The sequence below is a fragment of the Otolemur garnettii genome, unplaced genomic scaffold (genome assembly GCF_000181295.1).
Source record: "Otolemur garnettii isolate 467f Iridium unplaced genomic scaffold, OtoGar3 scaffold00033, whole genome shotgun sequence".
In the NCBI taxonomy this organism is placed as follows: domain Eukaryota; kingdom Metazoa; phylum Chordata; class Mammalia; order Primates; family Galagidae; genus Otolemur; species Otolemur garnettii.
In genome coordinates this window covers 9,749,704-9,765,743 of record NW_003852428.1, presented here as the reverse complement: position 1 = coordinate 9,765,743, position 16,040 = coordinate 9,749,704, and the positions used below count along the sequence as shown (strand labels likewise).

The 16,040-nt window shown below is 42.3% G+C and overlaps 1 protein-coding gene across 4 annotated transcripts in view; it reads right to left on the bottom strand.

Annotated features, from left to right (window-relative positions):
- RETREG1 (reticulophagy regulator 1) overlaps positions 1-16,040 on the bottom strand; it is a 146,993-nt gene that overhangs the window by 25,635 nt on the left and 105,318 nt on the right. Inside the window, exon 1 of one of the 4 annotated variants that reach the window (XM_003789540.2) lies at positions 13,946-14,368. The exons of 2 other annotated variants lie outside the window; for them this stretch is intronic. In XM_003789540.2, coding sequence (XP_003789588.1) covers positions 13,946-13,980 — 35 coding nt within the window. In that variant the 5' untranslated portion in view covers positions 13,981-14,368. Of the gene's footprint in view, positions 1-5,696; positions 6,209-13,945; positions 14,369-16,040 lie in introns of those variants that run through there. One more of the 4 variants, XM_012805018.2, reaches the window with a different exon arrangement.

The window sequence follows — 16,040 nt, the reverse complement described above, 5'->3', positions numbered from 1 at the left end:
GAGGCCTGGGCATTCTCAGAGTTTTCTCCACCCAGCAAAGTGGATCCATTGGTGGTGCTAAACACTTCAGCCCAACCTACCTGGAAGCTAAAAGCCCTAGGGAGAGCCAGAAAGGTGATGAGCCTTCAGAGAAGTGAGCCCAAACAATAATGAACCAATGGGGCCAGCAAGTCAGAAGAAAATCGCCCGTTATGAATGAGCCATGACTATTTTAAATAAACAGCATGCACTGGAAGGTAGACAGCTACCTTCATCACTGCCTTGAAAGATACTCTGTGCTTTGAATTACCTTTGGACAAGAACTGAATCTACCATGGACATTCTTCTTTTTTTTTCCTTGTTCATGTTATGAACATTAGATTTTTTTGAATGCATAGTCAGACAGTCTCGGAATGGATCAACTTTGTGAATTCTGTTATGAACCAACTCATTGGAACCATAAGAACAATGGAAATTAAAGTTCTTTTAACCAACTATGCTAAAGAATATGGGGATACAGTCATATATAATTCATTATCGCATGGTGTCCACAGATGTCACTGGGAGGTCACTGGAGGTCTGACTACTCCATGTGAGGAGCCTGAGTTTCTCTCCCCATTAAATAAGGAGCTGAAGGAGATTGGAGGTTAACCTTTTTTGGCCCCCTTCGAAGTGTGTGGACCCTGGGGTGAGTACTACCAATAACACCTTCTGCTCAAGGGGTTTATAATCTGGAAGGAGCCTATCCAGTCACATGTTTACTTGAAAATATGAATTTAGAAAAACTGAATACTTTAAGCCCTCTATTTTTAAGAAATAAACATTTACTGTCTCATATAACGAATGGATTTACAAATTGGTATTTAGGTGAGAGAGAAATATTTATCTCTGACAATATCCCTTAAGACATCCCTGGTGATATCAAAGGGAAAGAGAATCTTAGAAGCTGTCGTGACAATTCTAGCAACAGCACTGGCACAGTGTCAGATCTCGGGACCGAAGTGGTTCCCAACCAACAGCCCTCCTAATATGTTGAAGAAAGCTCAGTCTACTTCCACTTTCTGATGCTGAGGATATTTAAAATGTAAAATGCCACACCCAGGTTATTCCAATGTTTGTGGTCCGGTAATGGAGAAACTCAAAGCCACAAGGAGTTTCATCTTTCCTTTGAAATGGATTGCCGTGATGTCACAGACGGATGTCCCCTCCTGGCCTGCCTTCTGCAGGCCTAGCCAACTTGATCTGTGAGGGTGGCCTAGATGCTGGGATCTTCACTTATCTTTCTTTGGCAATATCAGTAAAATATATAACTAGAAATTCGGTGTTTAATCAGGGCAAGGATTGCTGAGTTATTGGAACCATGCAGCTGGAGAACCCAAAGTGGGAGTTGGAAGGTGAAGGCAAATGTACCAAAAACAACGGGTGCTGCTACAAGTCAGAGCCTAATTTCCGGGGAGCAATTAAGTCTTCCATCCTAAGATTTTTATCATGAAGTTTAAAAGAATTCTATATCCTGCTGCTTTTTCACTGTCAGATAACCTGCCCTTCCTTTAAGATGGTATAGATTAGCTATTAATTCTGAACCATATTAACAAGAAATTGACACAAATACTCTTAGATTCAGGCTATAACTTTTAATGCAGACGAGGACTTAACAAACCATGCAGTACACCCCTGGGTATTTAAGGCAATAAATATTAACTTATGAATAAGTGCTGAAGAAGTTATATAACTGTCAATTGATTTAGAGCTCGGAACAAAGATTGATTGGTGTTCTTGCTAAAACATACCCCCATCGTGTCCAGTTTCATTTATTTAAAAAGGAGCAAGAATTTAATGACACAAGTCAAACCCAAGCAAAGGACCATTTTAAAGCTGAGCTTAATCACTACTATCCTTTTTAGTTGTTTTTGTGTGCACATTTTTTAAAAAGGAATACTAGCAACTTGCCCTTACTGGCTGCTATTCATCGACTTAGTCTTCATAGAAATAAACAGCTGTATGTATGAAAAATAAGCTCACCTACATACAAACATCAAAGCAACAGAGGTTTAACCCCCAGAGTAGTTCATTTCTCCTCTTGTGACAGCAGAGCCTAGAGATCCAGGCTGACATGCAAGAGAGACCCAGACCCTTTCCATCTAGTTGCTCAGACACTTTCCAATCACACCGCCACTTTGTGAATGGGGACAGTTACTGCAGCTTCCTGCTACCCCACCCTTATTACTTCTAGCAGGAAGGGGGGGAGGGAATGGCATTCCCCTTTCTCTTTAAAGTCATGGCCTGCAAGTTGCATACACAACTTCCCCTCACCTCCCCCTAGCTGCAACACTGTCACATAGCCGAGCCTAGCTTCAAGAGAGTTTGGGAAATATAGTTCAATTGCTGATGGCCATAATCCAGTTGAAACTTGGGATTCTATTACCCAAAGAAGAAAGAGAAGCTGGGTATTTGGGAACAACCCACAGAATCTGCCACAACAATACTCTCTTTGATCTCATTTCACCAGTTTACATAATTTATAATTACATTACGCAAGTGCAAGAGCTACAGCAGTGGGCACATGAGATCTGAGAATAAACACAACTGATTCAGTAAGCACACAACGCAAGTAGGGGAGGCAGTTATACACCAGAGGAGGTTAGGCAAATATTTCTTGCCATGGGTCTCAGAGTCAATGTTTTCAGCTCTGCTGCCCATACATATGGTCTCTGTATGCAACTCTGCCATTGTAGCAAGGAAGCGGCCACAGACAATTCTGAAAATGAAAGAGCATGGTTGTAATCCAGTGAAACGTGATTTACAAAATCAGGCTGCAGGGTGGACGTGGCCCTGGGCCACAGACGTCTGCTAGTTCAGAGTGTCACGGTTTCAAATGTGCAGCTATTCAGGGAAAGAGAGAGGATGGAGATCGCTGATTAACCCAGCAAGCTAACAGGAACTATTATGAGAGCATCTACTGTAGCAGGACCCCTCATTTACTGAGCACATACCAAACACTAGATACTACATTAAGAGCTTCATTTGTGTTCTCTAATCCTCACAGCAATCTTACAAGGCATAAAATGCTTCCATTTCCAGGTGAGAGAGGAAACACAGCCACCAAGTGGCAACACCAGGATCAGAACCCAGTGTCTTCACCACCAACCCCCCAAGCATGTCCACTTCCAGGTGAAACAATGTTCTTCAACAAAAGTCGAATGAGAGATGATCCTTCAGCTAACAATAAATGAGACAAATGCACGTAATTTCTTGTCATCTTACTAGCAAAGCTGTGAGGCCAGATTTGACTTGTAAAATATTACAATAGCAAAGGTTTCCCTCCAATCTTAAAAACAGCCTTTGCCCTAGATGTTTATCCCAAATTTAGCAAAGAAGCACCTAACCTTCATATTTTCCTGGGTAAAGCTGCCAACATCTTAAGCATCAGAACATCAGTAACCAAAGGGGGAAATAAAAGGCGAGGAGCCATGAACACCACAGAATATTGGTAGGGTCTTCCAAAGTTTATCCAAATAAGCAAAAAGAAAAACTATTCCCTAGTCCTCACCCCAGGGAAGGCATGTACCAGTCCACTCTTCCCACACATGGCAGACTGTGCTAATGTGCCATGGCACTCTTTCCAGAAACTTCCCAACAAAGCCTCATGATCCTTATCAGAGCTCCAGGCACCATTTCCAGTTTATAGGAGTTGGCATGACAGAGTGCAGCTATATGCCATCAGACACTCAACACTCGCCTCATGGGACACAGCAGCTTCAATTTTCCCCTCTACCATGCCCAGAAAAAGGATTATCAGTTACTTCCTTTATCACTGATGCCAATGTTTATTGGATCTTAGGTTATTGAATAAATCTCTTCTTGTTTCAGCAAGTCTGTTCATTCTAGGTGTATAATTTCTCTTTGCATAGAATCATTTTATAATGAAATCTGTATCTCAAAGCCTTCCTTAGCTCAACTACTTACGCTTTTCCAAAGTAGTTTTCACAGTGTTTCAGGATGGGTAAACTATAACTACAGTCATGCGCCACTTAACAATGGGGATACATTGTAAGAAATGAGGCATCAGGCGATTTCACCATTGTGTTATACAAACGTCACAAACCTAGATGGTCTAGCCTACCACCCACCTGGGCTGTAGGGTACAGCGTGTTGCTCCCAGGCTACACACCTGGACAGCATGTTACTGTACTGAATATTGTTTTAATACAGTGGTAAGTATCTGAACAAATCTAATCACAGGAAAGGTACAGTAGAAATACAGCGCAAAGATAAAAAGTGGTACCCCTGTGCAGTATGCTTACCAGGAGTGGAGCTTGCCGGACTGAGGGTTGCTGTGATGAGCCAGTGATTGAGTTGGAAATGAATGTCCAGGCCCTGGGCATCACTGCACAGTACTGGAGACTTAGAAACACTGTGCACTAGGCTACACTAAACTTTAAAAAATTTTTTTCTTTATTCAATAATAAATTAACCTTAGTTTTTTAAATAATTTTTTTTTTACTTTATAAACTTTTAAATTCTTTGAGTTTTTTAATTTTAATTTTTTAATTATTTTATTTTTTGTAGAGATGGGGTCTTGCTATGTTTCTTGAACTCCTGGGCTCAAGCAATTCTTCTGTCTCAGCGTCTAAAAATACTGTGATTACAGGCATGGGCCGCCACGCCCAATCTAACTCTTTTGTAATATCACTTAGCTTAAAACAAAAACACATTGAACAGCTGTATAAAATAATTCTCTGTCTTTATTTCTTTCATTAACTTATCTATCTTTTATTTTTAATTTTTTTAAACTTTTTTGTTAAAAACTAAGACACAAACACACAGAAGCCTAAGCCCACACAGGGTTAGGACTGTGAAGACATCTGTGAAGACATCTCTAGGCGGCCGGGTGTGGTGGTTCATGCCTGTGACCAAGGTGGGTGGATCGCTTGACGTCAGGACTTCAAAATTAGTCTGAGCACGAGTGAGACCCCCATCTCTACTAAAAATTAAAAACTGAAGCAAGAGGATTGCTTGAGCCCAAGAGTCTGAGGTTGCTAAGATGCCATGGCATTCTATCAAGGGTAACAAAGTGAGACTCTGTCTCAAAAAAAAAAGACATCACTAGGCAACAGGAATTTTTCAGCTCCATTTTAATAAAATAATATTTATAGATTTTAGATTTACAGGTATTATTATAGATACGTGATCTATCACTGACCAACACATCACTGTGCCGTGCGTGTCTCAGAATCTTTGTCCAGTTTGGTCCAATCATGGAGTTTACTCCAACTACTTTGAAAGTTATCCACCACTGACATTATAAGCTACTCCAGAAACGTGACACATACCTCACACAATTTGTGATTCTTGCATAGAATACCCTAAGCAGCAGAAACTAGCAGTTTCTAAGAAATATGAACATACTTAAAATCCCCTTATCTAATCTAAAGATAGAGTTTATCATTTTTATAGATATAATTCTAAGATGCTCCACTGACTGACTGTTTTCTTTCCAAAATAATGCACTTGCTGATAGTTCAACCACAACCCTACACAGTGGCAAGGCCACTTCCTGAGTCGGAGTCCTATCCGTGCACAGCTGCTTTTGTTTTGTTTACAGGACTAGCAAGGAGGCCGTGTTCTGATGGTAATGACTACGTGACACTCATGAATCACCACCCCCATCATGTGTAGGTGTGCGCCCAACTCTGGGAGTACCAATCTCTACTCACAAAACACTTGCATGCTGAGGCCACAGCAACCCTTCATAAATCACTGCTGCCAAGGAAAGAGAACTTTCTGGACTTCGACCCTTTCTGCTCATCTATCCCCTTCTTAGGCACTCAGAACTGCAATCTCCCCTTCTAAAGCAAAGAATCCACAGTCCTGTGATGCCTCCCCCAGACACTACTCAGAGCCACAGAACAACATCTGTAACAGCCCTCCATGGCATTTACCAGGGAGTGACAATTACTCCCAGGACATGCTAACTGTGCAAAAAAGGAGGCTGATGCGGGGGTTGGGGGGAAGGAGTAGCCTGACAGACTCACAGGAGCCTCTCTTTGAGACTGTCTCCCTGACGAGGAGGTTAGTTCATCCGCAGGAACTCGGACAACAGGGCAGTGCTCGTGGCCATCCTGTACCCTGTGTGCATCTCCCAGGGACAGCTGGGAACATCCCCTGCCCCACCATTTCCCAACTTCGGCCCCAGGACACTGTGACCAAGACACAGTGCACTGCACTGCTATCTCCAACATTTGCCTCTTGCCTTTGTCAATTTGGGATCCAGAAACAGCAGGTGCCCCTGGTTTGAGGAGGGAGCTCACTGGTGTGAAGTCACCAGGGGAGCAGAGAGAGGAATGAAAGAGCAATGGATGGACAAGGGAGTGAGAGAGAAATCAGAAAAGAAACAGGCACAAGCCAGTGACGGAGGGCTGTCTTGCCCAATCTCATCTCCTCATAGAAGCCACTAGATGAGGTCATTCCCACGCAGGCCTAGGACATGAAGCCAGTGTTCCCACAGGAGGACAGCTTTATTTCCCCATTGAGAGTTTACTAGTGTTTCACAAGAACAGCTGGAAAAAACGTAAGCAGAGGTTTTAAAACTCACTTCTGCCTGAAGGTCTTTCTTCTAAGTCTTGGCTGGTTCTTATTATCCATTAAGAATGAGGGCTGCGACGGGGCCAACAGCCCACAGAAACAAACCAAATCCCTGGATTTTAGCTGATGGAGGCATTTGACTGCTGAATAAAATACTGATTTTCAAATCAACCTTTCAGCTTTGTAGGCTGATGCCCTACTTTCTCAAAAGCACCATCCTTATCACCAACCCTCATCTGAACTTCTCTGGAATGGAACTGCTTTTTGTGCCCTAGCCTTAAATTTAAAGTAGGTGAATATGTAATTTGTGTGCGGCAGAGGCTATTCTCTTAACCATAGGATGGGTTTGGGCAGCCTGCGAAATGGCACCCTTCACCCAGGAGATGAGCCCCAAGCCAGGACTTTACCCTGCTCTGGGGTCAGAGCCTGGGGTGACTGGCAGCCCCACATTGGCTCTCTCTTTGGACACTTAGTACACATCTATGCAAGTGGGCACCCCACATATGCAACAAGAGGGGTGCTACGAGGTGATGAGAACAAAGGACCTGAAGGGCAGAGAATAATAAAGACATGCGAAAGTGAATTCCAGAGAGCTCTACACACCTTCCGCAGATGAACCACAATGTGAGCTCCAGACTTTCAAACAGCTCAGTAAAAGACGGAATCAGGAACCTTGAGAAGATTCACAGCGCCCGTAAGATTAATGCAAGTCAACTTCACAGCCCACACACACATCCTGAGGCCGGGATTCCTCCCGTGGGTATTCATCTCCTTGTAAGCTGTACTGAGAAACAAACACCTTTGTTTTCCCCCTAAGGGGTGAACACGTTCATGTGCTTAATGTGATCTATGGCTTAACACCAAAATTCACATGGTGCTCAAGCAGTCCTAGGAAATGCCGAAACTGGGGAAGCAAACACTTACGCTTCATAGTCCTACTTCAGATAAAGGAGCTCACAGACCACCGAGAAAGGAGCAACCAGAATGTGCTTCAGAGCTGCTTAGGGAGGTGGGCAGGCGACTGCACACCCACAGCTGAGACCACCACCCAGGAGAGTGGATAGGCTACCGATGTTGAGCCCCTCCCCATCTGTTATGTCTAGCAATTGGGATATTCCCGACAGGGAGACCAATGGTCAAGGTGCTTCCACTCAAATGTGACCTATTTTGTGCTGCTTGAGGAAATGCGTAACTTACGTATTATCATTAACAACCGCCTTTGAGGACTTAAGACTGAGCCATTCACTAAACTGTCTGATACATATAAACAGTTTATATATAGCTTACCATATGTAATGTATAAAACAAACCTATAAATTAGGTATTATTCTCCCTTGTTACTGAAAACAAAATGAAATTCACGGGCTCAGGGTTACCCCACTAGGACATGATGAGGCTGGGATTTGCAGCTAGGGTCAAAACCAGCGTTGCATCATTCCAAAATCCATGCTCACAGCCACCCTGCAGCATGGTTAAAATTGCTTATGCTTTAAAATGTGAGCTTTAATAAACCAGAAAGTTATTGAAAGTTATTCTATGTAAACGAGCATATTCATCAAGAAACTAGACTGTTGGCTGGTGCATTACCCCACAAGGGAGGGAGGTCATCCTCCTGTAAGTTTTTTGAGAGCAGGAAAGAGGGCCAGATGGCAAATTTCACTATCCTTTCACCTGACAATTGATAAAATTTTCTAACAGCAAATATTAAGTAAGCATTTTTTTCTCTGTTTTTAATTTATAAAACAAGGCCCCCAAATGCTCTGATATTATTCCCAAGGGAAAAGTGAGCTCTTGGGCTGCTCAGCCAATGGAAGGGGGAAAGGGGACTGTGCCAGTTTCTGGGCCAGGCCTTTAGAAACCAGCAGTTCATACTTCCCATCCTTTGATTCCATCATTCCCCTAATTAAAAAAAAAACTGTCATATTTCATTCCCACTTATAAATGCAAAACAGTTTTTACTATCAACGATTAACAAAGGTAGAGAAGCCCAAAGGACTTGTAGGCATTTAAAAATGCAACTAAAATGTTGAGCTGCCACTGGGAAATGCTCAGGAGAGAGAAAAGCAGCACCCATAACTGTATATATCTTATACATTGCCAAGAAAATACATCCAAGAAGAACGAGAAGACAATAGAACAGCATATTTTTAGGGTTTTAAGATTATAGTCGGCCTTTTCACCTTTATAATCTTTTTCCCGATACCACTTTATCTCCCCAAAGGTACGACCCTAACATCCATTAGTGGTAAGCTGTTTAGTGGGAGATGTCTTTTTAAAAACATATGAATGACAAGAGTATGAGATGTGCACTCAGGCAAGCCCATGTGTGCACATACCTTCTGCAGGACCCAGATGAGCCTGGTGTGGAGGAGAAGCAAAACACCCCAATGGATTTAAACACAGATTTTCCATAAAGGGACAAAGGCAGGGAGTAAAGGGAAACCCACACAATTAGGCTTTTGTCCTATCAGGGCTAAGGACAGATCTTCCCAGGCCCCACCAAACAGCAGCTGCAGCCCTCCTCGGGTACTGTAAATCGAACAGACCTTCATCACACTTTAGGGATGGGAGCAAAGAATTAGTCACCCTGTGTTTATAAAACAGAAATCAGGTTAAACAGGGGTTTGACTACTAGAGACCAATTGGGGAGCTATAGGGTTTAGGAAGTATACCATGTATTAGCTGGTGATTAAGATAGCTATCATCCCCCCTTCTCCCTCCCCAAAAAGATAGCTCTCACACAACCAACTCTCTGGCAACAAGGTCAGATTGCATTGTTCTACCTGTTCTTAATCAATCTCAAATATTAGCCCAGCTGGGTCAAAGTAGGATTTCACAAGTGGTACATATTTTCCATAACCTGACAGACATTTTCCATGACTGTATAGCAGAATGGAAGAAAAATAAGCCATTAATTCCTTCCACAAAGCTTTACTGGAATGTCTTTAATGCCTTAAAGACATGCAAATGGAGAAGATGTAACACAGAATTGAACTCCAACTTTTGTCTTGGCCCTCAAACAGCTGTGTACCAAGTCGACCACTGGCTCGCGAGAGTCAATATTGTGATTCTCTTTCCAGCTCTATTCTCAGTGACCTCACTGGGTGGGTGGCTTGTAGTCAACTACAGGGGGAGTATTTACACCACAGGAATCAGTGAGTGCTAAACATCAGGGCTTCCCTCCCGCAGAGAGCCGGCTGTGTAACTTTCACCAGCTCACCACTGCCTACAGGGCCCTATGAGAGCTTCCTCCCTACATCTCCCACCTACCTCCAGACACTCTCTTCTTCTTCTGTGTCCCCATCTAATGACCTCTCTGATCCCATTCCAACCTCTCTGAGTGTTAAACCCACCATGTAACTACTACATACATGTCTAATTGCAAAGGCTCAGGAATCAGCCACCTGCTTTCAGACTGTAACTCCTTCACGTAAGAACTTAGTCTATTTACTTCATCTCTCTGTGCCTATTTCAAAGCCAAAGGTAGCATAAGAACTTTTTTAAACATAGAAAAGCTGAAATATGCTTGTTCTGAGGAATCCGTTTACTGGAGGTTGAAGCACACAAACTCGAGTTAGCACACCTGGGTTGGAAGTACACCACGTATTAGCTGGTGATTGAGATAGCTCTCACACCCCGCCCCCCCCAAAAAAGATAGCTCTCACACCCAGCCCCCCGAAAAAAAAAGATAGCTCTCACAACCAACTCTCCGTCAGCAAGGACAGATTGCATTGTTCTACATGTTCTTAATCAATTTCATCCTCACTCTGTATTTTAAAGAAATGGTGTCATCACTGTGAGGCTTTATCAACAGTGTAAAAGTAAGTCTATAGCCTGGCCAACCTGAATTATTAGAACATCTGGATGAAAGAATACCTTAAAGTCAATTTCTTTCAAACCTTCCAAGAATAAAACTCAATGCAATTACTGATGACATTTCCAAATAGTAAACAGACCACTGTGCTTTGAAAGAGCTTTGGTTTTCTTAAATACAACAGCCCTTCCTCTATCCTGAATAGAAACAGATAGCAATGTCACCACTCCAGAGCAAAACAATAGGTTCTCTGAGAGGTCAAATCTGGTACTGCAAAGCTACAGCTTCACAGGCTCAGTGGACTTCCAAATAAACTTTTAAGTCTTTACCTTATGACAAGTCAAAGAACAATGTTCTCAGAGTCCTGAATTAGCTGCCAACATTCTGCCTTTTACGATACCCCCACCATACTCCCCACCCTCACACACCAGGTCCTCTCTCACACCAGCAATTTAAATTTTATTTTCTTAGCCCTTATTGTCAACAATACTTTTATTTTTACCTTGCGGTGTGTCTCTGTGACAAAAGAAGCCGAAGCCATTGCTCTGTCCCCTGGCACAGCGATTGGCTTAGATTCACAGCTCCATAAATACCTACTGAGTGAACCACTGGGTGTGTGAACAGAATTCTCTGCTTCCATGACGGACACACGCCAGGAGCTCAGTCTTGGTGCCTGGGCTCCTTCTGCCTTCAGGACAGCGGGGGCAGGAAAGGTCCACCCATTCACACCCCTCTGTCTAGGCTGCTGAGGACCTGCTGGGTCAGGGTGCCCAGGTGGGGCCCCAAATGAGGTGGGACAAGGACGCACTGGCGAGCCGGGCCTGGGCCAGGGTATGCTGTCCCCCTACTCCGTGATCACGTCTGCCTCCTGTCTGCTGCTCCTATTGTTTTTTCTCCTTTCCTGGCCCCTGATGCTCTCTGGTTGGTTTCTGCCTCCCTCGCCTGCTTCAGAGTGGCACTCTTTCTCTCCTTCCTGCCCCATCTTTTGACCTTGAAAACAGCACAGGGCCTCTGGAGTTTCTTGCTGCAAAGGCTTATTGCTAGTAAAAGATAAATTGCAAGGAGGAGGTTCCCTGCCCCATCTGCCCTCCTCCCAGACAGCTGGTCACTCCTGTCCAATTAGTGACTAAAATGGTGCCTCAGAGCCCTGGACCTTCGGTGTGGGCTGCCTGGAGTGAACACCCAGAGGCTCCCTATTGTTGGGTTCCCAGTGATTTTCTCAAGGACCAAACTCAGATTTAGCTCACTGGCAATTACAGAGCAATCGGGTCGCCAAGTTCCAAAATGGGACTAAAGTAACATGAATAAGCCTCTATCATGAGATTCAACTAGAACCTCCCGCATCCCAGCTCTGTGAACAGGCTCCGTCAGCAGACTTACCACAGTTGTGTCTTGTAGACACGGCACCAAAGGCTTACCCAATCGCATCTGATCTCAAATTTAGCAAGAGTAAAATTCTCTTGAAATTGTAATACGTTATTTCTAGCCTAGCTGTAAACATTCCCAGTCCAGGACACCCTTTCTTTCTGAACAAATAGAGAAAAAGCAAACAAATGTATGAAGTAAAGCAAAATATAGTGGAAAGAAAACGACCACTGTTAATTTTTGATGAAACTCATCTCATCAAAATAAAAGTGGGAGGGGGAACAGAATATGCTACTGCAAAGGAGGGTGAGTGTCCCGTTTTCAGTCAAATAGGTTCCTAATCCTTGGTACTAACAACCATTATATGTGTGTATATAATATGTACTTATACATGTATACATTCTCATTATTTGTTTATTCTTTTTAGCCAATAAAACATTCTTAGAAAAATTCTTATATTTACTCTATATCACAAACTATTAGTTCAAAATATTTATTATCAACAATTAGTTACTACCTAATTATGATACTATTGTGTCATGAAAGTAATCCTCATCACATCCTGCCCAATCTCTCCTTTTCTCTTATTATTATTATTAAATGATAGCTGTATACATTAATGCAAACATGGGGTACAGTGTAGTGTTTTCATATACAATGAAATATTTTCATCAAACTGGTTAATATAGACTTTGTGTCATTTACTTAGTTATTGTGTTAAAACATTTATACTCTAATTCTAGAAACGTTCACTTGTACCCTTGTTAGACAGACCATATAGGTGATCTTTCCAGTCACCCTCCCACCACCCAATCTCTCCTTTTCAATCTGTGTAATGATCAGTCTCCCTAGATACGTACTATAGGTGTAAAATGCCTTATGAATACATTTCATTCAGTAAGTATCTGTTAAAAATTGCATTCTGTGCAAAATTCCACGTAGACAGCTGGTGGAAATGCCTAGGTGCTAAGAGAAAAACAGAAGTTCTGCTTTCATAAATATTCAAATGTCACAGAGAGAATACACACACACACACACACACACACCCCACACCAGGAGATCAACCCTTCACCTCCAAATCAAACCTGACATTTACGTTTTTTAAAAATATTTTCTTAACTAGTTAATCCATAGCCCACTCTAGGCTTATATATAAATGTCACCTTCCAGGAATGGATTTAAAGTCTCATTTTATGCAGAAAGTTATTTCATTGTTCAACTTAATGTCCACATACTGGGAAGGAATTTGTAAGAAAATAAAAGCTAGAAAACTAAAGCAAAAATTAGTTTTTAAGGACACCATTACAACTGACCATAATCACCACCCACACAAACATGCCCCACATGCCATAGCTGAAAGAAGATGCTTATCTTTAATACAATGACAAAAATATATCCTGGTGCTTTTGTTCCTAGAGAGTTGCCAGTTTCCACCTTCTCTGACAATAAAATTGTCAATGACTGCTTTTACTTGTTTTATAATTTTCTTTTTACTTCTTCATCTCTAAATTTCAAAGATCCCAATCAGAATTCCAATGAAGACATCTGAGTTTTCTTAACAGCCATGTGCTCAAATGCAGACTTCCAATAGGGGCACAGCTATTCTCATACTGGCAGGAATTCATCACCAGTTTCCTTTCCCCTCGCTCAACTCCCCCTTCTCAGAATTAGATATAAATAAAAACACTGATTCAGTTAACAGAACAGGTACGGGGGCCCAATTGATCATATTTTCAAAGATAAGGTTAAAAAAAGTTCTGAAATATCGAAATTGGTTATGTTAGTCCACTATTTAACCCTTAGAAATGTTCAAAGAGTCTTCAAAACGCAGACAATTTTTAAAATACTCACTAGCATAGATTTCCAACAACTGTCATCTAAAGTTAAAAATCCAACATCAAAAAATTCAAGGAGAATTTACCTTAAGTATGAGGAACCACTATTTAAGAAATAATAATTTCAGGCCACCACCTTCTCAATCGAGAAAAATAGATCTGCATATGCGTCTTATGAGTATGTTAAGCTATTTGTATCTCTTCAGGTAGTTCATGCCAAAGAAAAATTCCGTTTTCTGGAATTAAGAAATTGTATTCTTATTTTTTTATTTTAATTACTTTTTAAATTAGTGATAATGCTTTCAAAAATATAACTAGCCAACGAAATAGACTCAAGAAAAAGTAACTACGCATATATCAGAATTACCTTTTGCCGGGTCCAAAGTCCTCACCTTCAGGCATGTCTGCCCTTTAAAAATAAAAATAGCAGAGAAAGCTGGAGCACCTGCTCCCCACAGCTAATGAGATCAAACAATAGTTTCTTTTCTGCTCTCAAGTTGAGTATCAGGAGAGGAAAAACCCCAATAGTGAAGAAGTTCTTTCCTTTCTGGAAGAAAAGTGCTCCTCCCCTACTCGGAAAGTTGGTGTTTACAAACTTCCAGAGAGTCTGCCTGCCTTGAATGAAGCTGGGAGCTGGGTTATTATGACTGCCCCCTTCTAAAAATAAATAAGTCACCTCTTACTCCCAGTACCGTGACAGGCAGCTGGGAGCAAGCAGTGCCCAGCTTCCAGCACTCTCTCTCCAGTCGTGTGAGAAGGTGCCCTGCCCAACTGGTAACCTTTCTTGGATGACTTCACGTAGGCCCGCCTGCCCTTTCTTTTTCCTCTCCCCCCCCCCACCCCGGCATGACCAGGCACCCACCAAAGGGGAGCGTGGCCACCAAGAGGCTGACACTTCACCCTGGGCTATCACATCTCCTCCCCTGAGTCACTGGAGGGAGCTGGAGAGCAGAGAGCAACATGGGCTGTACCTGCGGGAGCCGAGGGGCTTGTCTGTTCAGAGAACACTCAGCCACTCAGCAAAAAGATCCTTTCTCAAAAAAGATGAAAACAAAGGCCAGTAAGCAATCGGATTTTGGGTTTTCAGGGATATTGTTGTGCAAGAAAATCTTCCTTCTGATCATGTGGGTTTCTCAGCTCAGAATCAGCATGTGCACAAATGTCAAGTCCATGTGCTCACGTGGCCAAAGTGCTCTCTCTCCCTGAGGTCCTGCCTCCCCGTGGTAGGTTTTCATGCCTTAGTTAGTCACTGCATAGGGTTGTCCGCTACCAGCTACCCTCCCTTCCTGTTCCTAAGCTAAGTGCAGGACAAAAACCCATGCTTTCAAAAAGACCTGGAGATGGCCAGCAGGTGTGGCGGCTCGCACCTGTAACCCCAGCATGCTGGGAGGCTGAGGAGGTAGGATCGTTTGAGGCCAAACATTCAAGATGAGCTTGAGAAACACAGGGAGACCCCGTCTCCAGAAAAAGATAAAATTAAAATTAGAAAATTTAACCAGCATGCAGTGGTATATGCCTGTAGCCCCAGCTATTCAGAGGATGGCTTGAGACTAGCACTCTGAGGCTACAGTGAGCTATGATGACACCACTGCCCTCCACTCCAGCCTGGGCTGGAACAGAGACCCTGTCTTTAAAAAGGGGGAAGGGGGAATGCCAGGAGAAATATTACTGAGATTCTTTTAGGAATATTCCCTGAAAGCTTTAGATTAAAACTTGAAAGCACTTTTTTCAATATAGGGGAAACAGAAACAATATGTAATTATTAAGAAGCTACACCTAGTATCCAATGGACTCAATACTATTAGGAAACCAATATAAAAACACACACTCATAGGACTGGTAAAACACAAATATAGTCTAGTAAGGGGGAGGGGAGAGGAGATGGGGGAGGACGATTGGGGGGATCTCACCTAATGTGCACAATGCAAGGGGATGTTTCAAAATAACTACAAATAAATTTTAAATGTCTCACCACAAAAAGTAAGTGAGGTGATTGTTGTGTTAATCAGTTTGACTTAAGCATTCCACACTATATTTCAAATCATCACCTTGTACCCCATAAATGTACACAATTATGACCATAATTAAAAATTAAATAGAAAAAATGGGTTTCATTGACATGTCACGGCTAATCCTAGCAAGATATTCTATCTCTATTTAATGTTTTACCTTTTATATTTGTCAGAATTCTTTTCTATACCATTAAGGCAGTGAAACATCAAAACACATAATAGAGGAATCAGCTTTCTGTTGGATAATGTTAGCTATCTTGTGATATATGTCACAATTAGAAATAATTGTTTAAAGGATTTAATATTTCACACAAGACCTAACATTTTAGATACTTCAAAGTCTAAAGTTAAGTCTCAGCAACTGTATGTAGCTCAGCAGCTAGGGCGCCAGCCACATACACTGGAGCTGGCAGGTTCAAATCCAGCCTGGGCCTGCCAAACAACAATGAC